General features: G+C 43.7%; 2 protein-coding genes across 2 annotated transcripts; one reads left to right on the top strand and one right to left on the bottom strand.

Annotated features, from left to right (window-relative positions):
* Positions 1–12216: 12216 nt before the first annotated feature.
* Positions 12217–18591, top strand: RPF1 (ribosome production factor 1 homolog). Its single transcript, XM_053391911.1, has 9 exons — positions 12217–12499; positions 13117–13173; positions 14334–14414; positions 15133–15228; positions 15891–16044; positions 16397–16479; positions 16558–16739; positions 16821–16947; positions 18115–18591. The coding sequence occupies exons 1-9, from the start codon at positions 12290–12292 to the stop codon at positions 18154–18156; spliced, it is 1032 nt and encodes a 343-aa protein (XP_053247886.1). The 5' UTR covers positions 12217–12289; the 3' UTR covers positions 18157–18591.
* Positions 18592–19496: 905 nt separating this feature from the next.
* On the bottom strand, positions 19497–23754 carry GNG5 (G protein subunit gamma 5). The gene is made up of 3 exons (XM_053391910.1): positions 23449–23754; positions 21096–21251; positions 19497–19719 (listed from the first exon to the last, which is right to left on the bottom strand). Exons 1-2 carry the CDS (start codon positions 23527–23529, stop codon positions 21126–21128), a joined length of 207 nt encoding a protein of 68 aa, XP_053247885.1. The 5' UTR covers positions 23530–23754; the 3' UTR covers positions 19497–19719; positions 21096–21125.
* Between the last annotated feature and the right edge of the window lie 1626 nt (positions 23755–25380).

The following is a 25380-nucleotide window of genomic DNA, read 5'->3' as shown; positions in this document are numbered from 1 at the left end:
CAGGTAGGTAGCCGTGTTGGTCTGCCGTAGTCAAAACAAAATAAAAAATATCCTTCCAGTATGTTATGTACTGAGTTGAACTAAGTTTGTTATTGGTATGAGCTTTCGTGTGCATGCACACTTCTTCAGATTGAAGGGTTATGTGATGGTGGAAGCTGGGCCCTGAGGATGAGTTGCTGTGTGAGGCAGCTCTTAAAGGCACAGGAACCTTCCAGAATAAAGGAGGCACCCACACCCTTTGTTGAATGCGTAACAGGGCAAATGTGCTCGCGCAAAGTAGGCACCTATAGTCCACTGAGATCTTAGCCAACTTTGCAAGAAATGGTTGGGTCTCTTTTGAGGAAGCCAACATTTTCTCTGTCTCACTTCCTCTAAGCATGGAAACACCCATACCCATGTTACGTGAGGACAAATAAAAAGCTGGCGGTGATACACTTTGCATATTAAAAGACATTATGGAACTGGTTATTGCTATTTAACATCCATATTGTGCCAGCTGTGGGTACAGGCACAGGGAAGTGAGGAAGTCCTTGCTCAATGGGTTGCAACCTACATTAGTGCCAAGAGGCAAATTCCTCAATGATTGCCCAAGGTTATTCACCAGAAGCAGTCAAAAAAGAAGAAGAGTTTGAACTTGATATCCTGCTGTATCACTACCCTGAGGAGTCTCAAAGCGGCTAACAATCTCCTTTCCCTTCCTCCCCCACAACAAACACTCTATGAGGTGAGTGAGACTGAGAGACTTCAAAGAAGTGTGACTAGCCCAAGGTCACCCAGCAGCTGCATGTGGAGGAGCAGGGAATCGAACCCGGTTCACCAGATTACAAGTCCACCGCTCTTAACCACTACACCACGCTGGCTGCCTTTTACTGAGTCAGATCATGGGGTGTCTCCAGCTCAGTATTCCATACTCTGATGGGCAGTGACTCTCAAGGATCTCAGACAGGAGTTTCTCCCAGGTCTACCAAGTGACACGAGGGATTGGACCTGGGATTTTCTGCATGAAAAGGATGCAGTCAACAACAGAGATGAGGTCTATCCTAAAGACTGCTTGTGGATGCCGTGCTGAAATTTTAAGTATGGGGGCTTTGACGACTTCCTGAGGGTGCCAGGAAGTGGTTCCTCAACTGGCCTCTGAATAAGAGCCAGTTCACACCGGTTCACACTGGAACAATTCTGAACTAGGAGGGACATTAATTACATATCAGTACACTAAGGTAAGGGACGCGGGTGGCACTGTGGTCTAAACCACAGAGCCTAGGGCTTGCCGATCAGAAGGTTGGCGGTTCGAATCCCCGTGACGAGGTGAGCTCCTGTTGCTCGGTCCCTTCTCCTCCCAACCTAGCAGTTCGAAAGCACGTCAAAGTGCAAGTAGATAAATAAGTACCACTGCAGCGGGAAGGTAAATGGTGTTTCCGTGCGCCGCTCTGGTTCGCCAGAAGCGGCTTAGTCATGCTGGCCACATGACCCGGAAGCTGTACGCCAGTTTCCTCAGCCAATAAAGTGAGATGAGCGCCGCAACGCCAGAGTCGTTCGCAACTGGACCAAACGGTCAGGGGTCCCTTTACCTTTACACTAAGGTGAGGTAAAAGGTAAAGGACCCCGGGTAGTTAAGTCCAGTCAAAGGCAACTATGGGGTTGCAGCACTCATCTCGCTTTCAGGCTGAGGGAGCTGGCGCTTGTCCACAGACAGCTTTCTGGGTCATGTGGCCAGCATGACTAAACCGCTTCTGGGGCAACAGAACACCATGACGGAATCCAGAGCGCAAGGAATTGCTGTTTACCTTCCCGTCGCAGCAGTACCTATTTATCTACTTGCACTGGTGTGCTTTTGAACTGCTGCGTTGGCAGGAGCTGGGACGGAGCAACGGGAGCTCACCCTGTTGCGGGGGTACGAACCACCTACTTTCTGATGGGCAAGCCCAAGAGGGACTTAGATCTAAGTGACTTAGATCACAGCGCCACCCACATTCCTATATCAGTACACTAGCCACATTTGGATAGTTGTTCTGCCTAATAACCATCAGTAGATCTTTCTGTCCAGTTAATGCTGGGAATTTGTTCTTGGAATGCTTCTTCATTCTCTGTAGGAAACCACCTCTGCAGTGTTCCTTCATTAAATATCTGCACATTCTCAGTCTGAGGGATTCCTCATTGCTTGATTTGGAGATCAGAAACACTCAAACCCTCTCAGCAATAAGAGTTATCCAATGTTCCTTGTGTACTGCATATACCTTGGGTAGTCTGTGACCTTAGTTTACTTATAAGTAAGGGATGTCCCTTAGTTTAGACACCGCACTTGCCATGACTTTTGATGCCAACGCCTTCCTGTTGAAACAACTCCCCTTGGTTAATTCACCTGCAACCACAATGCCATAGGTTTTGTTGCTTCTCAGTTGATGGGAAGTTACCACACAGGGAAAAATGAGGCTTATGCGTAGGGCTACCACCCAGCCTTAATTTTACCAGCCTGTGCAGAATTGGATCGTCTTGGCCAGGTGCCCAAATTGGAAGATGCAATGCAAGCCAGGGGGAAAAAGTATCAGCTGAATCATTTTTGCAATTTCCCCCCAGGAAAACCAGCTCTTTGCCACTGAATCGGAGCAAACATCAATCAGTTTTTCAGCAGATGTTGGCTCTGATTCAGTGCTAGCAAGTAGGTTTACTAGGGGACAGCGGCATGGCGAACAGAAAACCACACAGACATCTGCCTAAAATGCACAGGACAAGTGGAAATCTGCTCGGATCTGTGCTTTCAAGGCTTGGGGCAAGCAGAAGAGTTAATGCCCATAGTCTAACCACCCTGTAAGATTTCTACAAGCAAATCAGGATGAGGGCCAAAGAAACAGGTCTTCTGGGGGAGCCTGGAAACTGGAAGCAAAGAAGCCAAGGACTAGAGGAGGAGCTCCAATGGGCTGGATCTTTCTGAGCTTAGGAGAACTCTAAAGCAAAACCCAGAATCATGCAAGTTTCTTCCAATAACACTTGCAAAGACTGAACCTTTTGCAGGGGGTTCCAGTCATGGCCGCTCATCGATAACCTATAGAAAGGCGAGGAAGTATTACCTTTGCAAAGAAAAGTCATTTTATGTATTTTTGCTTAGGATTTTTTTTAAAAAAAGCAATAAGTGGCTTAAATATCAGATGCGGCTGTCACCTAACTCTTCAACATTTTCATTGGAAGTAACTCCTATTCATTTTGTGGCGGGGAGGTTAATGTGCTTAGGGTTGGTTTGTATGTCAGTGGTTCCACTAAAAATATCCATTAGGGGACATGTGACTTAACTCTGAACTTCCCTTTGATTTAATTATTGTCCCCCAGCAGTACCCATAGACATTGTTTCCAACACCCATTACTGTTTATCTGCAAAGCACTTTCCAGACACAGTGCTCTGTTTGCAAATTACCAAGTTAGTCTAGATGTCATCTGAGGAGGTCTCTTACAGCACTGCGATTCTTAGTTGCAAGACAGAGATTTGGAGAAGGTTAAATGGAACCAACGACTGCCTTGGTTTTCTTAAGGCATGTCATTTGATTGATGGACTGTATGGGAAGTAGAGAGCCATTTGGGAATCAGGGTCTGATTCCCAGCCTCCACTGGGTGGAGATGACATCACAGGCTGCGTACAGACTATCCCAGACCTTCCAAGTGTGCCAATTTTCCAGGGACAGTCCTGGATTTACAAAAGCCATCCTGGTTTCTGATTTGATCCCACAATGTCCCACTTTTCCTAAGACATCCCTATTTTCATCGGGAATCTGCTGAAGGGTATGCTTTCCCTTTAAAGCACACCCTTCCCCCAAGAATCCTAGGAACTGCAGATTGTTAAGAGTGCTGAGAATTATTGCTTGTGAGTTGTAAACTACAGTTCCCAGGAATCTTTGGGGGTTTTTTTGGAGGGGGTGTGTTTTAAATGTATCATTTGTACACAGACATGTCTCTGTGTGAAACCGATCACATATCCACGTCATACATTTAAAGTGCATTTAACACACTTAAATCCTGGGAACTGTACTCTGTCAAGGATGCTGAGAATCGTATCTCTGTGAGGGGTCAACTACAGCTCCCAGCATCCTTTGGGGGAAGTCTTGTGCTTTAAATGTATGGTGTAGATGCTCTATCTGAAAGAGACCCAGAAGCCTGACTTGCTCTCTGTTAAGAAAGCTCCCCTAGAAATGTGACATGGAGCAATATCTGCTGGAGTTGATTCTGAGAACCCCCATCTTACGTTCAGCTGGTATATATGCATAAATAAAACTGTACATCACACAAATGCCGCAAGTCTCAAGTGACCCTATTCAAAAGAAACCAAGCCTGGGATACGTGCAGGAACCCCTGCAAGTTCTCTTACAGATTTGGGTGTGTGTAACATTATTATGCTAAATTATAATTGAATGTGCTCTTTGGAGATCAAAATGTGTGTGTGTTTTCATCCAACGGGCGTTTAGCTTTATATTAACAGCAACAATCACCTTAGCCAGCACATTTAGCCTGGCATAAACAATCTGCCATAAAAAAATTGTTTCAAGTACAATACTGCAAGACACTTTGTTGTTTTTGCTGCAACATGGCTCTTTCTCAGGGAATTTTTTTATATTGGCAAACTCGCTGGTTTTGGCAGCACTGATTCCCACAGCTTCATAGAGGGGAACCCCGGTCACCACCACGGAGCTCTCCCAAGTCCTTACAGTATAGGACAAGCCTCGTGCCTAAGACCTGCTTCTCGGTATCCTGTAATAGACAAACAATGAGTTTCATTATTATGAAAACAAGTGTTGTCTAATAGGGGTAATTAGAGACTTCAAGCCAGGACTCCAAAAGCTGCTAGTTCTCTGTGTGGCCATAGGCAATGCGCTTACGTCCCAGTGCCTCAGTAGGCTCACCTGTAAAATGGGGATATTAACACTGTGCACCTTGTAAATAACATGAGATCATCACGATCAAAGGCTTTTAACGAGCGCAAAGTATCGTTATTAATACTGAAGCTGCCCTGCCTACTTGGACTCACAGACATGCTCTGCATATTAATTTAGCTTTACAATATTTAGAGTGTGCTGCCTGAAAGAGTCCACAGGACCTATTCAAATGCCGCTTAGATTAGAAGGAAGTTCTTTGAATATGCAAAGCGGCCACTCCAGAAACATTCCCCAGTACGTGCTCAACATTTTTTAATTTTTTTATTGTTAGCTTCTTACAAAGCATCTTGCCCTGCCTGCAGGTTTTTAAAGAGATTTGTTTTAATGCATCAGAGTCATGTAACCTCTCCTGCGTGATTGAAATAATTTACATCTTGTCTCGCAAGGCTTCTTCCTCCATGAATAAACATATGAGAAATTTACAATTTTTTTTAAAAAAGTTCATATTTTATATTGTAACTTTGGTTGCTTCTGGAAGGGTAGAGTGCCTGGCTCTATCCAATCATTGATCTTCCATGGCAAGATTATTGCAGCAGACCTTCACTGTGAATTTTATGGCTGTGTACACACTATAGCTTTAAACCACATCTGAAGCATATTTCCCCCCTCAAAGAATTATGGGCACTGTAGTTTGTGAAGGGCTGCTAGGAATTGTAACTCTGAGGGGTAAACTACAGTGCCCAGGATTCTCTGAGGAAAACGAATGTGCTCTGAATGTGCTTTCAAGGTGTGGTTTGCTTTCAAGGTGTCCTGTTCGCTGGGAGGCCGCTGTAGAAGCAAGAGGGAGGTCTGGCCTCCAAGAAGTGTGCACTGCAGCCATTGCTGTCACCATGGCAGTAGCAGCAGCAGACGATGCATTTATTGGAGGCCAGATCTGCTGCCCTTGTGGATGCTGCCACCCGAGGCAATTGCCTCAGCTTACCTCATGGGTGGGCCGGCCCTTAATGAAATCGAATCTCACTGAAGCCTGTTGGGACTGATGGACATACAGCTACCAAGAGCACAATCTACCCTGTCCCACAGATGTGCAAGAGTTTCAGTACGACTCACTTGCCAACTGCTAAACCCTAAACCTAACTGCATTATGTGAAGCGGGAGGTTGGGGCAAGGGTTTGGGACAATAAACTTACTATGTACCTTTCTGATTCCATTGCCTTTCCCGTCGCTTTTCTCTCTCTTAGAGATGCTAAGGGTTGAATCTCAAGACTTCTGCGTACATGCATTGAGCTGTGATATCTGCCTTCTTCACAAGTAGGCCTTTGCTTGTGACCAGATTTGTATGTATAACTAAAGTGTTATGTATGATGGAAGATAGAACATGGAAGATGGAGCAAACTTGTTTTCTCTTGCTCAGGAAGGTAGGACTCAAACCAATGGCTTCAAGTTACAATAAAGGACATTCCGATTGAACATCAGGAAGAAATTTCTGTTAGTAGGAGCTGTTCGACAGAGGAATGGACTCCCTCTGTAGGTTGTGGACTCTTCTTCCTTGGAGGTTTTTAAGCAGAGCTTGGATGGCCATCTGCCAGGGATGCTTTAGCCAAGATTCCTGCATTGCAGGAGGTTGGACTAGATGACTCTTGAGGTCCCTTCCAACTCTACAATTCTATATCAGGTTTGGGACAGGTGGGCATGGTTTGAGGGAAATGGCTTCATGGGGTGAAATGAAATCCATTTGGCCTGAGGACCAAATGCGTATCTCCGCGCCCCCCCTCGATATAGAAGAACACATCTTTTGCATAGAAGAGCTTCTTCAACCATAGTTGTACTTGGCCAGAAGTGGCTAAAAACATTTTGGCACCTGATGGAGAAAATTTCAGCCTCTGGCAAAAGAAAAAACCACCTGGCCTTTCAGAACAGTAGTAATGCCTACAAATCCATGTTTCATAACCCAATATTAATATATCACACACACAATATTATTTATCACACGATCAACCCATTCCTTTTTTCCAAGACAGGCATCTGTAAGAACATTGACACCTGTCAGGTTTCTCACTCCTAACTCTGCATAGAATAGGGCTGGTACATTTTAAAAAAAGAAAAAGAAAACCTTCATAAATTAATAAAAAATAATTTGCTTCCCCAAATCTACCTTCAGGGAACTGCTCACATAATAGGGCCAGCCCTGCACGTAGCATTTTTATTTGCAAAGCATGTCAGCACTAATTGTTTTAAATTTTCTCTAGTAGTGGGTGGGTGTGATCCAAATGTAACAAGCAGATCCTGGGAAGATTAAGAACCAGGCCCAGGGGAGGAAATCCAGCCCAAATCCACCCATCTTTTCTGGCATGAAGTTCATGCATATAGGAAAGGCACAAAACATTCAGCTCAAAGAAGCAGACAATGAACAGTGAGATCGTCACCTTAGGAACCATCGCCATAAGCATCTGAGAGAGATGATTTAGTGTTGTAGTTGCAAATGACAACATCCTTATATAAAGAGGTGGTATGAAATCACTGAATCTTGCATATTTAAGTAATTTTCCTTTTCTTTTGCAAAGGCCATAAAAGGGAACCCTCAACACTAGCTGAGAAAGGGTTCTGCACAGAATAACCCTTTGTGTATTTTCAGTTATTTGCACTTGCCCTAAATGACTAGAAACTTTAAATTATCTCAGCTAATTTGCCTGCATAAACTGGACCAGTTAGCAATCATATCTGAGCTCCAGATGCTGCAACCGTTCCTCACAGGGTGCTGCCCCATCCCCTTGATCATTTTTGTTGCCTTTTTCTGAACCTTTTCCAACTCTATACTATCCTTTTCGAGGTAAGGCTGCCAGAACCCTCCAACATTTATCCGATGAAAAGTGGGACATCCCGGAATCAAATCAGAAGCTTCTGTAAATCTAGGATTGTCCCTGGAACACAGGGATGCTTGGAGGGTCTGCATTTTCAGTCCCTCTCCTCTTCTTCCATAGAATTCACCTTTTTCACAGCTGCCACAAATGAGGTGGACATCTTCATTTACCCATCCACTATGACCCCAAAGTCTCATTTCTGGCCAGTCACCAGGGACACTTGGTGTGTGTGCAAGAATGCTATTTTTGTGAGTATAGTAGACTTTTAAAAAAATTCCCCTTTGTATTATTTTCTCTTCAAAAATGTGCTTATGCTCTAAAGTCACTTCTAAATGTGCTAGAAGCTTCATGCTGCCAGACCCTTTCTGCATTTACTCAGGAATCCCACTGAAATCTCCGTCAAAGAGGATCGCAGTCAAAATCTACGCACGGCACTTTTTGAATGTAACTTTTGCTTAGTAAACAACCAGATGCAGATTTGGGGCATTGCATCTGTAAAGCCTTTTTAGTATAAGTTGCTATTTGCATGCTTGGTGCATACAGTGTGTGTGTATATACATATATATATATATATATATATATATATATATATATATATAAATAAAAATAAAATCAGTACAACATCCTGAAGGAGACATCCTGTCTCTATTAAGAAATACTCTATGCTTCCCACAGTTTGAGTTATGATTTAATTCAGTAGTTATGCCTTTTTATTAAAGTGTTATTTAAATCACAACTTCATTCATGATTGTATCACATTCTTTTCAGGTCAATGAGTCTATTTTTCCTGTGTTTACAATGCATTTCACTTGTCACTCCTTGGCTCCAGGAAGTTTTGTGTGTGTGTGTGTGTGTGTGTGTGTGTGTGTGTGTGTGTGTACATGTGTTTGTATTCCCTAGATTTTCTTGGAAATAAGCCTAGGGAAAACAGTAGCAGTTCACCTGGGGGATAAAGACAATCAATCTGTCATAGTGGCAATGTGAATTTCAACAGTATAAGTATTATAAGCCAATATTTCAGGTAATGCAGGTTCAAAGAATAGGAACAAGGAGAACAATGATGTGATTACATGTGTGTGAATGTGATGTAGCAAGAGCAGACCCTCCAAGTTTCCCTATTTTCCAGGGACAGTCCTGGATTTACAGAAGCCGTCCTAGTTTCCGATTCGATATCAGAATGTCCTGCTTTTCCTTAGGACGCCATTTTCACCGGAGAAATGTTGGAGGATGTGCAAGTGATCCCTCACTGCTAGCTCCAGATTTGAGCAAGCCTTGGGCAAAATGACCAGTGCTGCCACAGGAGGATAAGGGGCAGGCAAGACGTATGCTGCTGGACTGGTGCAAATTTAGTCAGAGGATTTTGCTGTTGTTTAGTCATCGGGGCCACGTTTTCCTGGCTGCAGCAAAAAATAATGTGCCGTTTCTCCTCATTCCATGTAGTACGGATTGGTGATGGGCTGTTGTGCTACACATGATGTAGCAAGCCAGGTTGTGAGGCCCAGGAAAGGCTGTGTGCCCATTACAAAAGGGGTGTGTGTGCGTTGAGGAGCTCAGGAGGGAAAGGTACCTCCTGTGGTAGTTAATTCATTCTTTAGCATTTGTTTTTATTTATTCAGACAACTTATGTATATACCACTTACATTTTTATCAGTTTTGAATTTTGCAATCTGGAATTTTGAATTTTGAAATCTGTTGCTTTAAATTGCGCAAGTTTTATGTGTAATTCTTATAAATATTAGTATGTGTGAGAGAGCTGCTTTACATACACAGAAGGAAATGTAGACACCTCAAGGAATTGACCATTTAATATTTTTAATTAAATACTTAGCACGAATTTAGAACCTATCATGTCTACATGATACGTAGACACCTGCCCTGATACGTAGACACCTGTAGGTGTCTACATAATACGTAGACACCTGCCTTGGTGCTAAGTAGCACCAGTAGCACTTTTAAGATTCAGGCAGTGTGACGGTGCTGTATGGCAAATAAAAAACAGGTCTTGCACTCCTACTTGCCCGAATCTATGCTCAGGTTTTTCAAGTTCATCAACTTTTGTAATCCACCAAAATGCAAAACTACCGTGAGGAAAGAACTTTACAACTACATAAGTATAAAAGGAAAATAACTGAAAATGAAAATATTATACATTTCCTCTTTTATGAAGATACTTCCAGTAAAACAAGCAGTAAATTCAACTGCAGCAGCAGATCACAGGAAAGGACACTGATCATTTGTTGCCTGAAATTACTGACTCTTCTGTCTATTCGCTGTAAGTACACTTTTCCAGACAGCCCAGTAACTTTTAATTAAAGGTAAGGTAACTCAAGTGTCCTTGTAGTTTGCTGGGACCCTAGACAGACCAATTGTTCCCCTGCTTTTATAGATTTGGGTGGGGGGGATGTGTCTCCATGCTTTGCGTATCCACTGAACTAAACATGTCTATAATTACTGGTAAATGCCGGCTGAGTTCTGGCAGTGTAGATTTAGCTCTAAACACTCCTTTACTTCCAGTCTCAAGAGCCAATGCAAAAGTGTAGTAAGGAACACTTTTAGTCCTACAGTCCAGTGTTCTGTCTAAACACTGCCAAAAAAGAGGAAATGCTTCCCCCCCCACACAAAAAAAGGACACTTAGCATGTGCTAATTTATATGTGTAGAGGCAAATTCAGAAACCCATTACTGTCATTTAAACAGAAACACAACACAGCTCACTTCATTGGGGAAGTATGCGACCACATAACTGGCTCAATCCGCTATTCTGGTTCTGTTTATGGAAAACATCAAGCCCCCAGCTCTTCTTTCTTATGATTCCTTGTCATTGTCCCCGGCTTCGGCTGGGGAGGGCGGGATATAAATAAAAATAATTATTATTATTATTATTATTATTATTATTATTATTATTATTATTATTATTAAATTGGACTAGGGCTGGACAGCTCTTCAAATCGATAGCACTTTCAAATAAAGGGCTGTCTTCTGTAAAGTTCAGAGCACATATTCTGGTGTTGATCTCTGTTCAGCCTGTGTCACATCACTAACCCAAAATTGCTTGAAGTTTGTTGAGGGGTACTTGTATCAGGTAACAATACTAATTAATTACTGAATTGTTAAATAATGTGTATTATATGGCACCCTAGGAGTGTATTTTTTATTTATTTCTTAAGTGCACATTATTGCAAGTTTAATGAGGTGGGGTGGGCCAGATAGCAACTTGACGGGCCCCTGGCGGACTCAGAGATGAATGGGTAGAAAACTGTGGTCTTCATTGATTTTAATGAGACTTGAATGTGTGGAACTGTGCACACACATTAGAGTTGATGCCCGCTTCTAAATATATTATCATCAATTGTTGGGTAAAATGTCCCCATGCTAGGATTTTGTCCCAACAGGAATAATGGAATTTCACCCTAATTGCCACTTTAACAACATATTTTAAATGTTGTGAGGGGTTTTTTTTTGGAGGGGGGATAGGTTGTTTGCCTGAGTCCCTTCTAACTCCCAGATCCAGCAAGGATTTCAATTATTGAAGGCTTCCTCAACTTCGGCCCTCCAGATGTTTAGAGACTACAATTACCATCATCCCCGACTACTGGTCCTGCTAGCTAGGGATCATGGTAGTTGTAGGCCAAAAACATCTGGAGGGCCAAGGTTGAGGAAGCCTGAATTATTGGAATAACCAGACCAGCTTCTTGGTAACAGCATAAGCTTGGGTCCTTAAGGGAACAAAAGGTAGTGGCTCCATGCCAAAGGGCTCCCTCAACTGGTTGGTAGCTAGAAGGACAAAAATCAGAGTGAGTTGTGTAAGTGAGCAGAGGGCTGAAGCCTCTGATGGACATAGAATCATAGAATTGTTGAGTTGGAAGGGACACCAAGGGTCATCTAGCCGAACGCAGAATGCAGAAATTTCAACTTAAAACATCCATGATTTCTGCTGGAATCTAAGGCTGTGCCTATGAAAGAAGCAAGACCTTCTTGGGGTGTTCATGGTGTGAGGCTCTCCCATTGTAAGCTCAGGTTACATAAATGTGAAAATAAACCATACATCCCCAAGATACGTTCTGCATCTTTTCTATCTCTAAGGATTCCCCTCGGCGTCATTTTGCGCATGCGCAAAGTGTCTTCCACGCCTAACTCGTCGGCAGACGGGCGAGGCTTGACGGCTCTGAGCATGCGCTTAGTGACCTCGACCCTCCTCTTACTTCCTCACAGCCCTGAAAGTTTTAAATGTAACGATTTCGGAACGTTGAGGTAAAGCACACACAGTCCTCCTGATAATCTCCCATTTTAGTCACGCTCCCTCACGAAAAAACAACTTTGCCTCAGCCTTCGCGTAATGCGCAGGCGCAGAATTCGCCCCCGCCTCGCTCTCCTGTTATAGCCGAGATGAGGGCGTCCCGAGGGGGCGGGAGTCGCGCGCGTAGAACGCCGTGCCTCAGGTACGTTAAAAATTCGAAAATAGATGCGGCGGTTGCCCGCTTGCGCACGCGCACTCACGCGAGCCTGTCGCGGGGTGAGCCCGGAAGAGGAAGTGGAAGAGCGGGGTGAAAGGTCAGTGGCTGCGGGAGACAGCATGGCCGGCATCCCGGGGAAAGGAAAGAAGCGGCAGAAGGAGCAGCACGATGCTGAGAGAACGAGCGAAGGGCTTGGCCCTGAGGGGGGACAAGGCAGCGCCCCCGAGCAGGGCCAGGTCCTGTTCCCGCCGTCTTTCAGCGTCTCGGAAATCAAGAACAAGCAGCGGCGCCATTTCATGTTTCTGCGCTGGAAGCAGCAGCAAAGGAAGGTGCGAGTTGTGAGAGGGAGGGAGGTTGGGAAGAGTGGCCGCTGGCAGATGATACGTCGCAGCTGTCCGGAACTTGGGGAGCCTGAAATGAGGAGGAGGGAGAGGGATGGTTGGAAGCTGTTGGGGCGTTTAAAGGCGCACACGTGGGGGTGTGTGTGAAGTATTAACAAAATAGCGAGACTGGGACAGGGAGATGCTTCGTCTTTCGGATCGTAAGAGGGGCCACGAGGTACTGTAGGCATTTTCGTTTGATTCCGGCTGGTCAGACCCTATTTCATGTGCCCACTCAGAGGCAAAAACTGAAATTGATGGGCTGGACAAGTCAGTTCCCTCAGATTGAGCCACAGGGTGACTGGGGGGAAGAAAATGGGGTAACACTACTGTGCACATCTTGGAAGAGAGGTAGGGAAGAAATGTGGCACGTTCTTCTGCCTTTAAAACTTAATGTTGAGAGCAGTGTATTGAGTTTTTATCTCATCTATGTGATCAGTACCTGAATTTCTATATATACTAGCTTTGCTATCCGTGAGAAGGCTGTGCCTGTTCGTTCGTTCATTCTTAGTGGCCAAGTTTATCAAAACGTTTTGTTTTCTTTCCTTCCTCCCTGCATGGTCCAGGAGAAATTAGCCATTAAGAAAAAGAGAAAAAAGGAGCGAGAAGCACTTGGAGACAAGGTAAAGGGGAAGAAGTAGGAATTTAATATGTCCTAATATGTAAAGGGACCCCTGATCATTAGGTCCAGTCGTGACCAACTCTGGGGTTGCGGTGCTCATCTGCCTTTATTGGCCGAGGGAGCCGGCGTACAGCTTCCGGGTCATGTGGCCAGCATGATTAAGCCACTTCTGGCGAACCAGAGCAGCGCACAGTGCAAGCACCCACAATTTGACCACAAAGCCCTGGCATAGTGTTGCTCCTGGGTGTTGTGGGGAATTGAAAATGGTTGACAGCAGTTGTCTCCTGCTAGATAAAAACTGAATTGGGAAATGTGGGTGTGGGTCGAAGACCAAAAGCATGAGAGCCTTCAACCCTGGTAGACCCATGGCAACTGAAAGTAAAAGACACTGACAGTGGGTTTGAATACTGATCTGCAACTGCAGGACTTTGAAAAGATGCAATGTGATAACCAAATACTAATGGTGTTGCCATTTTGGTAGCCTTTTCATTCATTACAGAAGTATTAGTGAATTTTATTCTATTGTAAGAAAAACAGTTTTGGAGTACAACCACTGCTTGCTTGTATGCAAATGTAATACATTTTAGTAACTGCAGAATTTTGATAATTTCTGTAGTTATAATTCTGTTTAGAACCTTTAAACATTCAGAAGTTATTAAAATTGATTACACTTGATGCGAGCACATTGTTTTGAGTAGTTAATAGAAACTTAGCTACTTTACGGTACAGTTTTAGAAGACAGTTACTTTTTGGTGTAAGTACATTTTGGCTAGAGGAGGTCCTAGTAACTTTCTTTCTACCGCCAGACTTAATCAACACACTTAACACAGCCTGTGTAATGCTCTTCCCAGGGAGCTTCATTATACATCTTTAGGAGCCATGCACGAAGTTCCTTTTTAACCAGGCCTTTGGTTGATTTGATTGACATCCTATGTCCTTTTAAAATGTGGGGGGTTTTGGGGGGGAGGGGTTATTGGGGTTTTTTTATTATATATTTTTTTGTTTTATATTTTGATTTTGTTCTATTAACCGCCCTGAGACCTCCGGGTATAGGGCAGTATATACATTCAATAAATAATTTTATTTTTTAAAAGTACTGGAACAGTTGTTGGAAAAAGAGATGACATGAATATTTATTATTTTATATTTTATTTCTTACAGGCACCACCAAAGCCGGTACCAAAGACAATTGAAAACCAGCGTGTATATGATGAAACCACAGTTGATCCAAACGATGAAGAGGTAGCACTATTTGAGAAAACAAGTTTCCCTTAAAATGTGCCAATGTTGAATAACATTTCTCTTTTGTATATTCTGAATAGTTTTTGCATGGTTACATTTAATAACCAAAGTAGACTGATGTGGATAAAAGTATTTAATTCCTGTTTTCTTTTTTGTAATAGGCCATTAATAGCCTTAGGTTACTGATCAAATGTTAAATTTTCAAGCTGGTAGAGCCTGTTTCTCAATAAAATATTAAACATAGGGTTTTTATTTTGCAAGATAAAGCAAGTTTCCCTAAGATTTTTCTCAGAAGGTCCCAGGTTCAATCCCTGAAATCTAAAGTGATCAGATAGCAGAAGGTGTGAAAGATTGGAGAGCTGCTGCAAGTTAGATAAGATAATACTGATTTAGATGGGCACACACAGTCTGACCTGGCTTAAGGCAGCCTTTTATGGTCCTGTCTTGAAAAATATACCTGAAGTATCTGCCTGATGGTAGATAAAAAGAAGTGCCTCTGATCCTTATGTTACAATCTTATTTTAAAGGGCCTCATATGTGTTGCTTACTATTTAAAGATTGTTATCCAAATGTCTACAAGAATATGTATGGTTCTGGTATGAAGTGATTACTGGCTGTTAACTCTCCCAAAATGAAGGTTTTGATTTTTAGCATGATCATCAACAACAAAAATACTCTTGTGTGATTTCATGCAATATTTATCATTTTATATTTTCAGGTTACTTTGGATGAAGCTACAGATGAATTTGCACCCTATTTCAACAGGCAGACGGTTCCAAAGATTCTTATCACGACATCTGACAGACCCCGTGGGGTAAAAAAAATACTTTTAAATAAAATAAAAAGAAAGATGGTAAAAGCTTGTTACACCTAGCTTATATGTAAGGTCAGGAGGCATAACATTGCGGGATTGTTTATTTGCTCCAGATTTCTTATCTGTTTGTAAATTATAATGTGTATGATCTACTGCCAGTTTCTTCTTTTTTTAAAAGAATGACGCACAATACTCTACAGCATCCGATCACTGTTTTCTTGAACATTTATTCACGCTAGCCACATTCAGTTCAAATGTTTGGTCAGACATGCAGAGAAAATGGAGTGGCATTCTTCTGGCACATCAGAATTCCCCAGTTGGCTCCAAGAGCCTTCCTTCATATTTTGTAGAGAGTGCATGCTGGAATTTAATGTGGCCACAGTGCATAAATTTAAGAATTGATTCAGGACAACCATGATTTTTAATGTTTAATTATACAGATTTTCATATAACCTTAAAAATTGAAGTGCAATGACCCATTCACAAAAATCATGTTTGAAGAAAAACTCTTAAAATATTTGGTGGCTATAATGGAAGAATAACTTGATACATATATTTTTTTAGCCAATATATCAGAATTAATTGGTTATCTGCTATATTTTCCCCAGAATAATCTCACCCAACCAAGTCTTTTTCTTAAACTTCTTTTTTTTTTTTTGCAGAGAACTGTGAGATTCTGTGAACAGTTATCAACTTGTATTCCGAATTCACATGTTTACTATCGAAGAGGACTGGCTCTAAAAAGAATTATTCCACAGTGTATCTCAAGGGACTTCACAGATCTGATTGTTATTAATGAAGATCGTAAAGTACCAAGTATCCTTCACATATGAGACTCTCTTTTATACAGTAGTTATTAATGTTACTGTAGATAATTGCTGTCCTTGGCTCTTGGGGGGGGGGGCAAGATAGACAATTAATAAATAATGATAGCACAATTAGATTATCAGCAAAAACAGCATTTTGGTGGTACTTAAGGATGTGCGTGTATGATATGTAATGTGGAAACTGCAGTTTTGCATAAAGTATAGAATGGTAAGTGCAATAATTATTACTCTTGCACTGGATAGTCTGTCACTATTTTAAGTTTCTACAGAAGCTGCCTTTGCACCGAGTGCTTTTATGTGAAAATTGTTTAATTGTGTTTGTCTTAACTCTGTTGGAATAGATGGGCTTGTGTTAAGTCACTTGCCTGAAGGTCCAACTGCTCATTTTAGGATGAGTAGTGTTCATCTACGTAAAGAAATAAAGGTGAGTTTATTTTCACAAGCAGAGCCTTCCAACTTGTGTGACTGTGTGCTCAGTGTAATACTCTGTTATTTGTTCTAGCGAAAAGGAAAAGCTCCCTCAGAACATCAGCCTGAAATAATCCTGAACAACTTTACAACACGATTGGGCCATTCCATTGGGCGGATGCTTGCTTCTTTATTCCCTCACGATCCTCAGTTTGTCGGTAGACAAGTAGCTACATTTCACAATCAGCGTGACTATATATTTTTCAGATTCCATAGGTGAGTGGAAACTTCTGTTGCAAGGTATGAGAACTCGCTGCGCCTGACATTTTTGCTAATGTTTCCTATCATCTTTTAAAGATACATCTTCAAAAATGAGAAAAGGGTGGCAATTCAAGAACTGGGCCCACGTTTTACCCTGAAACTAAGGTCTCTTCAAAAGGGAACGTTTGATTCTAAATTTGGCGAATATGAATGGATTCACAAGGTATTATATTTCAACCATCTCTTAGCAATGAAGAATTCTGTATATGTAAGAAATGTCAAGAGGCTAGACAACATTTACAGGGTGCAAGTAGTAGTGCACTTAATTGGGTATGCGACATCTTTCTTCTACAAAATATTTAAAAATTGCCTTGAAATTGCAATTCCCATATTGGTTTTCCTGAATATGGAGTGACAGAGTTTTATATATTTAGCTTGGACAGCAGCCAGAATGCAAAGAGCCATACATCTAGTTCATGTGTACTCTTTGTTCCATGGGAAAACCATATTTTTGGGTAGTTTCAAGGTTGCTGTTTTTTAAGGCATTGGATCAGCTGTTGAGATAACTCCATCTTCCTCTGTGCAGTTCCTAAAGTCAAGCATCTAAAGATTTGGGCTGGCTTTCATTACCAAGCCAGAAGTTTGCCTGTGAGGGCCTTATCCCCATCATTCACTGTACTTGCCAGCACCTTGTCCATTTGAGGCAATCCTGTTTTCAGTTATGCTTGTTCCTAGGTACATCTATTTATTTTAATGTATTAATGGGCTTGTCTACAACAAAGCTACCAGGGCAATTTGCCACGCAAAAATAAATTTACCTGGGAGTAAGGTCCATTGAACACGGCAAGCATGCACAGGTTCAGGCTGTTGGTCCCTAGTCCTGTGCCTTTTCTATTACTGTGGTTGTGGACAATCCCAGCTTTCTTTCTGTAGTTCCATGTTTAGAGCTGAAGGGGCAAGCAGGCAGTTCCTGCAGTTGCATTTCATATTAGGTGGTCACAGAAGCCCAGTACAATTGTAGGGATTGTCCCTTCCACTTTCCAGTGCCAAACCAGGAGCAGGGACTCATTTGGGCATGTGCCAAAACGAGTCCCTTTTTTGCCTACCAGTGTCAAAGTATGATTTAGCTGCCAGCCCAAGTGGCATCATCTTGCCATCTGCCTCAGGCAGCGAAAGTCTTGGGCTAGCCCAGCCAGGAAGCACAAGCCAAATTATTTGATGACCTAAAGTGAGGCTGACTTTTTTAACTTTTGAAGTGCTTATCCCCTACCTAAACCCCTTGTGTGAAACCATGCCTGGTATTTAGCATTCCTAACATGCAAAAAAACCCTATTAAAATTGTTTAATATTTAATAATTTGTCTCTTACTCATGACTGCTTTATCTTTTAGCGCCGTGAAATGGACACAAGTCGAAGAAAATTCCACCTATAACACACTAAAAATGCGAAACTGCTGTTTCATTTGCCACTGAGCTTTCAGGAACACAGGGATTGCTAAGGAGTTGCTTCAAGTCTATTCTTGGTCTACACGGAAAACCCCCAAATGACTATTTACACCAGACTTTACATAAGCATCAGTCAAACTACCCATCTTCTTCAGTGCCTTGAGTACGTTCCTCACATCACTGCTACTTTGAAGTGGAAGATTTCATGTTACAATAGCATGAAAATGAATCATCTGCCGATCACTTGTATTTAAGATATGAACTCTCTTAATCCTGTTCTTTGCAGAGGGTGTTTTGTTTCTAAAGTCGGCTCTGTTTTAGGAGTAGAATCCTGATACTCGGATAATAGCACACATGCTAATTCAGTTGTTTATCAAGATTAGTTGTCAAAAGTAAAGATTGTCAAACACCATTTTCAATAATTTGCAAGGGTTGTCTTGTATCTTAAATTACTGCGGCTGTTAACTTGTATGGTCACATATTCAGTGATGATTAAGGTATGGAAATACAAGTCAAGTATTGCATAAATCTGTAAGACTGAAGGGGGGTGGGAATCCAAGTCTATTTAACTCTGAAAATACAAGAGACAGTGACTAGCACTGCATTCTGGCTTCATGGAAGGCAGTTTACCCCAAATTTCTCCCTTCTTCACACAGAAAAATCTTCAGTAAGGGTTAAATTCATATAAAAAAGGTTTCATTAAAAACCCAGTCTTCATATATTGATTTAAATAAAAATACAAGAAAAAAACCTTGCTAATGTTAAATCTGAGTATTACCTTGCAGTTATTATTGTTTATATGCAAAGCAGCTCATTTAAGTCCTGGTTTAATGGTTGTTAAATGTATGGCCTACCTCCCATGCACAGCCACAAGGACAAAGGAATTTGTTGTTTTCAATTAGCTGTGGCTTGTTTGTCTTAACTGCCAGAAACTGGTGAGTTTAAACTGTTTGGTCAACATAAACTTTAAAACGGAGGTAATAACCCTGAGCAGCTTCCGTCTCAGAATAATGCCCAACTGGTTGCTGTCCTCAGTTGTAGAATCCTTTAACCCCAAGGTACTTGATGCGGTCCCCTCTAAATATTGAGTACAACTCACATCAGCCTGATAATTAACTGTACCAGCAGGGGCTGATGGGAAGTTGGGAGCCCAACATCTGTGGGGCAACAAGTTGACAACCCTTGCTCTAGCCATTGTAATAAGAAAAAGAAGTGGCAGGCTGCTGCTGCAAGCAGTTTGATGGTGTCTTGCTTGTGCCATTTTAGAAAGCTATGTTTTGACAATGCCCTGTGTTTATCTAATGTGTAAAGCATTATACCAGCAAAGTTATTAAATCAACTCTTTATTGCTTGAATATAAAATTGATTCCATCATGATAACAGAAGTTATTGCAACTAGCATACAAGTTTAGAGAGGTAGATTGTAAGAAGTTTGACAACAGTAGCAGTATTACTAGTTCTAAGTTGGCACATTTAACACAAAGTTTCTGTACAGGTTCCAGGTCACTCTCTTGCACTTCCATATTCACCAGACTAGATCTAGATTAGATCTGAAAAACACAAAAGAAAAACTCATTGCAGGAAAACTATTTGCTGATATGTGTGAATTCTGAAAACTACTAACTCCTTCAACTCAGCTCTTCTGTCTGCAATTCCAAATACATAGAGCTAAACAAAATTGCTAAGATGCAAAAAACAACAAAAAAAGCAGTTTTCCTCCCATGTGGCCACTAAATGTTTTTTAAGTTACAAAGTAAGTTTCCTAAAGGTAAAGGTACCCCTGCCCGTACGGGCCAGTCTTGACAGACTCGGGGGTTGTGTGCCCATCTCACTTAAGAGGCCAGGGGCCAGCGCTGTCCGGAGACACTTCCGGGTCACATGGCCAGCGTGACGAAGCTGCATCTGGCGAGCCAGTGCAGCACACGGAAACGCCGTTTACCTTCCCGCCAGTAAGCGGCCCCTATTTATCTACTTGCACCTGGGGGTGCTTTCGAACTGCTAGGTTGGCAGGCGCTGGGACTGAGCAACGGGAGCACACCCCGCCGCGGGGATTCGAACCGCCGACCTTTCGATCGGCAAGCCCTAGGCGCTGAGGCTTTTACCCACAGCGCCACCCGCGTCCCATAAGTTTCCTAGTCAGGCTTATTTTACTTAGGAGTTGCAGGGAGATGGGTGCTCTAGGAAGGCTGAAGGCTAGCTAGCCCTCATATGTCTATCAGTGGCTGAGAGAACATGCAACATGTTTTTCCCCAAAGATCATATGGCACATGGGATTATCTGCTCATTCATATATCCTACATAGACCAGCTTCTCCAACTGGTGCCTTCCAGCTGTTTTGGCCTACATTTCCCATCACGTTGGCTGAGGTCAATAGGCGTTGGACTGCAGCACACGGTTAGGAAAGGATGACTGCCCCAGCCCACAGGCAGCCAAGAGATTTAACATTAGTTCTATCAAAAGTCAGAAGTTTTTAATGTGAAACGGTAAACAGAGCCCTGTATCTCCACAAAATTTAATTATTTTAAAATTACAGTATGTTAGTAGATATGCACAATCAGTTCTCATTTATGATTCACAATAACAAGTTCTTAGCCTAGAAACTGGTGAAACTTAAGCTGCACTACTATACACTTGCCTAGGAGAAAGTCCTATAGAACACAGTGGGACTTGCTTTCTAGAAAGCATATCTAGCATTCAACTCAAGTGGGTAAGTGTTACGTTTAACTCTATGTAGCGTAAGGAATGGAACCATAATTTGGGTAGAGTGAGGAATATGTTCCTGGGCTACAACTTCCAGCATCCCTAACCCTTGGGACATGCTAGCTGGAGATGATGGGAGCTGAAGTCCAACAGCATCTAGAGGGCTATAGACTCCCCATTCTTTTTATAAAGACACCAAAGCCATACAATTCACTTAAAAACTTACCACTAAAAGAGTCCACGTAGGTCACACAAGTTAGAGAAATGAACACACTTTCTGCGGCCTAAATGGATTTGTACTTGAAGAAACTCCTGTTAGTAGGGGGTCATGATGTGCATTCTGCAGGCAAAACTGCTTCAAGTCAGCTGCAGCTTGTGAAACCTAGAACAAATCCACATGATTCAGTAATATACTTAATAGGATGTTAGTATGCATATACTAATCAGAAATCAAAATGGATTCCTCACCCCACCCCCCAAGGTACCAGTTGGACTGATCTGGCCCAAGCCTAATTGTTTTCCTTCACTGGCAGCAGATCTCCAAGAAGCAGCACAGCTAGGTAATTTTTGATCCTAGACCTCATGGACGAACGTTCTGACAGCTGCGTGTATCATTTGAGTCATCAAGTACACAGTATTTCTTCACCCACTCTACATGCTTTAGAAGAAAAGCTAACAAAGAACATCAAATCAGAGCCCCCCATCATGCAATCTTGGGAGTAAGCATAATTTGGTATACAAATACTGTACATTTAGGGACGCGGGTGGCACTGTGGGTTAAACCACAGAGCCTAGGACTTGCCGATCAGAAGGTCCGCGGTTCAAATCCCCGTGACGGGGTGAGCTCCCATTGCTCGGTCCCTGCTCCTGCCAACCTATCAGTTCGAAAGCACGTCAAAATGCAAGTAGATAAATAGGTACCGCTCTGGCGGGAAGGTAAACAGTGTTTCCGTGCACTGCTCTGGCTTACCAGAAGCGGCTTAGTCATGCTGGCCACATGACCCGGAAGCTGTACGCAGGCTCCCTCGGCCAGTAAAGCGAGATGAGCGCCGCAACCCCAGAGTCGGCCGCGACTGGACCTAATGGTCAAGGGTCCCTTTACCTTACTATACATTTGGTAAAGCAAAATTAATAAAGTGAGCACCTGTATTTGTGTACACACTCAGTTTACTATACTACTTTTTAAAACCAGGAAGGATGCAATGATCTGCATCAGCCCCCCATGAGGCCACACATCAGTCCTACTTAGCCCCACTGCCTTTAAGACCAGCCATCTGAACTCTTATTAATGGGAAATGTTACAGAATGAATCTGGCACATCTGGCACTAAACCTCTAACTTGGGGGGGGGGAGATCTGTGGCTCCCCATGATGCCCTCCACCTCTCATCAATCCCAGCCAGTACAACCAATTGGCAACCGTGGTGGGAGCTGAAAAGTCCAACAAGATCTGGAAGGCCACAGGTTGCCCCCCCTCCACTGCAGAACTGTAAGGTAATATAAGCTGTCTAGATGTGGATATCCTGGGGGCTGAGTCTCTTGCTCTGAAAGAGCCACGTTTCCCTAAGGAGACATGGTGACACCAGAGGAATAATATTTGTGGGATCCTTGCTTTCACAACAGATTGCCCCTGCTGGAACGGAAGGCGAAAACGCAACAAGTGTATTAACAGTTAACGAATCAGTCACCAAACGAAGCGACAACATAAGGTTGCCAGGTCCTCACTTCAAGAAGCAAGCATTCTCAAAAGATCTTACTCGTGGGTCCTGTATGCTTTGAGCGCGTGAGCATACTAAGTTTGAGCGACCAAACTTCGCCATTCTTAAGTTGGCCTGGATTGCTCGGAACGCCCGAGGCCAAAGGCTCAAAAGTGCTTGTTTTTAAAGCCGGGGATTCCCCCGCCCCGCCGCGATCTTCCTTCCTCCGCCTGCCCGGGGCCTCGCACACTTCCCCATTTTGCGGCTTGGGCGGACTCGGGCTCAGCTCGCCAGATCGCTCGTTGCGCCTCCCCTTCCTTCCTTCCCTCCCTCCGAGGAACAAAAAGGCTTCCAAGGGAGAGAAAGCCGAGATGACAAAGCACCCGCTTCACGATTTCTGAAGCGCTCCCAAGCCAACTCCTCCTCCTCCAACTGATCCCAGGAAAGACAACAGATCCCAGGGAAAAATGGGGGAATAACGAGATCCAAGTATGGGTGGGGACTGGGCGGCGGAGACCAGCCGCTTTTCCGGGAACAAGCGCTTAACGGGCCAAGCTAGAGAGAGATCAAGCCAGTTTTAACCTGGGAAGGTCGGGTTGGGGTGTCTCCCGCGCCCCGCTTTTGGCGAGTGCGTTGGATTTTACGCACAGGCTTTTTACGCGCGCTCTGCCATTGCTGAGGCGCTGCGCACCAACCTTTCTTATGCCTAGCGAAGGGAAGTGCAAACGAAATATTGGAAGCAGTTGTGTGAGCGGGAGTAATAGCTCCCCTGTCTCAGATTAACGCCCCGGGGAGCAGCCATGAGTAGGCGCTCCCCCGAGGCGCAGTAATGGCGGCAGTGGTAATGGCACCCTCTCCACCCGCAGCTTCCCCCCGGCTCTCACCTTCACGCGGCTCACGCTGGCCTCGAGGCGCAGCTGCTGCACGACCTTCTTCATGGCCGCCACGTTGGAGGAGCCGGACATGGTCCCCTCGCTCGAGGATCCCGCTCGTTTTATGGGGCAAGCCGAGCCGAAGAGGCACCTTCGCAACTTTCCCAACTAAGTTTCCGGCGCTCGGCAAACTCTCCCGCCCGCAGACTCGCGGCGGCTTGCAGACTCACGCGCAGCGCTCGCTGCCGGGCTCCTTTTTGGAAGGAGAAAAAAAGACTGCCTCCCGGATCTCACCCCACCCCACCGCCCCAAGGGGCGGAAGAGGGAGCTGCCCAGAGGGAAATGAAGGGAAGCGTCTTAAAAGGGAAGAAACGAGATTTTAAAGTTCTTCCCAACCTCGTGTGGTGGCGTGGCGAGGTTTAGAAACACTTAAGAAACGCGGTGCATTGTATTGCAAGGGGTTTTGGCTACACGACCCTGGGAAATCCCTTCCAACTCTACTGTTCTACGCTGGTGACACCCACATTTTGCATCGTAAATGTTAGGAAGACTCTGACAGTAAGACCTGTTCCACTCCCATGAGAGAGTCCTTCCTTGGAGTTTTTTAAGCAAAGATTGGATGGCCGTCTGTCACTCTTACCTGGGGATAGTTCTGAGTAAAGGTGGGATAGCCGTGTCACAGTTTTAGCCGTGGAAGGTTCGTAATCAGCCTCCACCCATCATCCACTTGCAATATGTAGTGGGAATAAATAAGGATGGGTAGGTTATCTACATCTGCAGGGTAATTTTTTAAGGATTAGGGGTAATGCTTGGATTTGCTTCTGGGCACTTGATTACAGTTACATGCAGTTCCTATTATTATTATTATTATTATTATTATTATTATTATTATTATTAGCAGCAGCAGCAGCAGCAGCAGCAGCAGCATCCATGTGTTAATACCCTGCCTTTCTCCCTGACAGGGACTCAAGGCGGCTTACAGATAAAAACAAAGCTGGGTGGGGAGGCAATAATTTAACAAACACATTTAAACATTAGCATAATTAAAAATGTATAAACTTCTACAATATGTTATGTTATTGTAGAATTGTTGAGTTGGAAGGGACAGCAAGGGTCATCGAGCCCAACCTGGAATGAAGGAATCTTTTGCCCAACGTGGGGCTCGAACCCATGATTCTCCCTGGAGGGGGGTCCAGAAAAAGCCTCAGCCACCGAAAGGGAGAATGGCCATTGGGCAGAACTCCAACCCTGACAAGCCTTTGGTGATTGTGGATGCCACCCTGACCAATTCCATTGATGGGAAGAAAATGCCTCACCCGTTGCTGTGTCAGCAGACACACTTGCTTCCTGTGTGACTTCCACAGCTAGTGGAGCAGAACTGACATCTGTCCCCCAAGGCATCCAAACGTGCTAAAGTTAAATCAACAGCACCCTGGTTAGACTTTTTCTTTTTGTTGCTGCTGCCAGGCACTTCCCACTGCAGTTGCTGAACTGGAAGACGCAGCTGAGGCAGGGGCTGATTTCTGCCCCTCCAAGGCCTCAAGGCTTGTCAATCCTCTGGGGTGCAGGTGGCACCGTTCCTTTACCCATAGGGCCTCCCCTGCCTCCCCTTGCCTTCACCTGGAGCCAACCACTAAATGAGACTCGGCATGAACTTGCAGTTGAAGGGGGATTTTTAAACCTGATCTCTCTCAGCTCCTTGGGCTTAGTGCGCTAACCACTATACAGCACTACCTACCGAGAAAATAACAAGGCCACAGCAAATGAGTACCAAGCTCTGGAAGAAACTCCCTTCACCCTTCCCTATACGACTGCTCAAGCCCAGGCCTCACAACAGCAAGGGCAATATTCTAACCCCAGCCGCTGCTAACTGCCTAAATCCCCCTGGGGGGATTTTCCCACAAAGGAGGCTCCCCACCCCCCAAAAAAGGGCTGGCTGTAATG

The sequence above is a fragment of the Podarcis raffonei genome, chromosome 6 (genome assembly GCF_027172205.1).
Source record: "Podarcis raffonei isolate rPodRaf1 chromosome 6, rPodRaf1.pri, whole genome shotgun sequence".
NCBI classification, from domain to species: domain Eukaryota; kingdom Metazoa; phylum Chordata; class Lepidosauria; order Squamata; family Lacertidae; genus Podarcis; species Podarcis raffonei.
This window is presented reverse-complemented; position numbering and strand designations above follow the sequence as displayed.

Excerpts from the sequence above, each read along its gene's own strand:
- RPF1 (XM_053391911.1), top strand. The coding sequence starts at position 12,290 with ATGGCCGGCATCCCGGGGAAAGGAAAGAAGCGGCAGAAGGAGCAGCAC. Across the intron at positions 14,415-15,132 it reads TTGATCCAAACGATGAAGAG|GTTACTTTGGATGAAGCTAC; the intron begins GTAGCACTATTT and ends TTATATTTTCAG. Across the intron at positions 15,229-15,890 it reads CATCTGACAGACCCCGTGGG|AGAACTGTGAGATTCTGTGA; the intron begins GTAAAAAAAATA and ends TTTTTTTTGCAG.
- GNG5 (XM_053391910.1), bottom strand. The coding sequence starts at position 23,529 with ATGTCCGGCTCCTCCAACGTGGCGGCCATGAAGAAGGTCGTGCAGCAG. Across the intron at positions 21,252-23,448 it reads CCAGCGTGAGCCGCGTGAAG|GTTTCACAAGCTGCAGCTGA; the intron begins GTGAGAGCCGGG and ends GATTTGTTCTAG.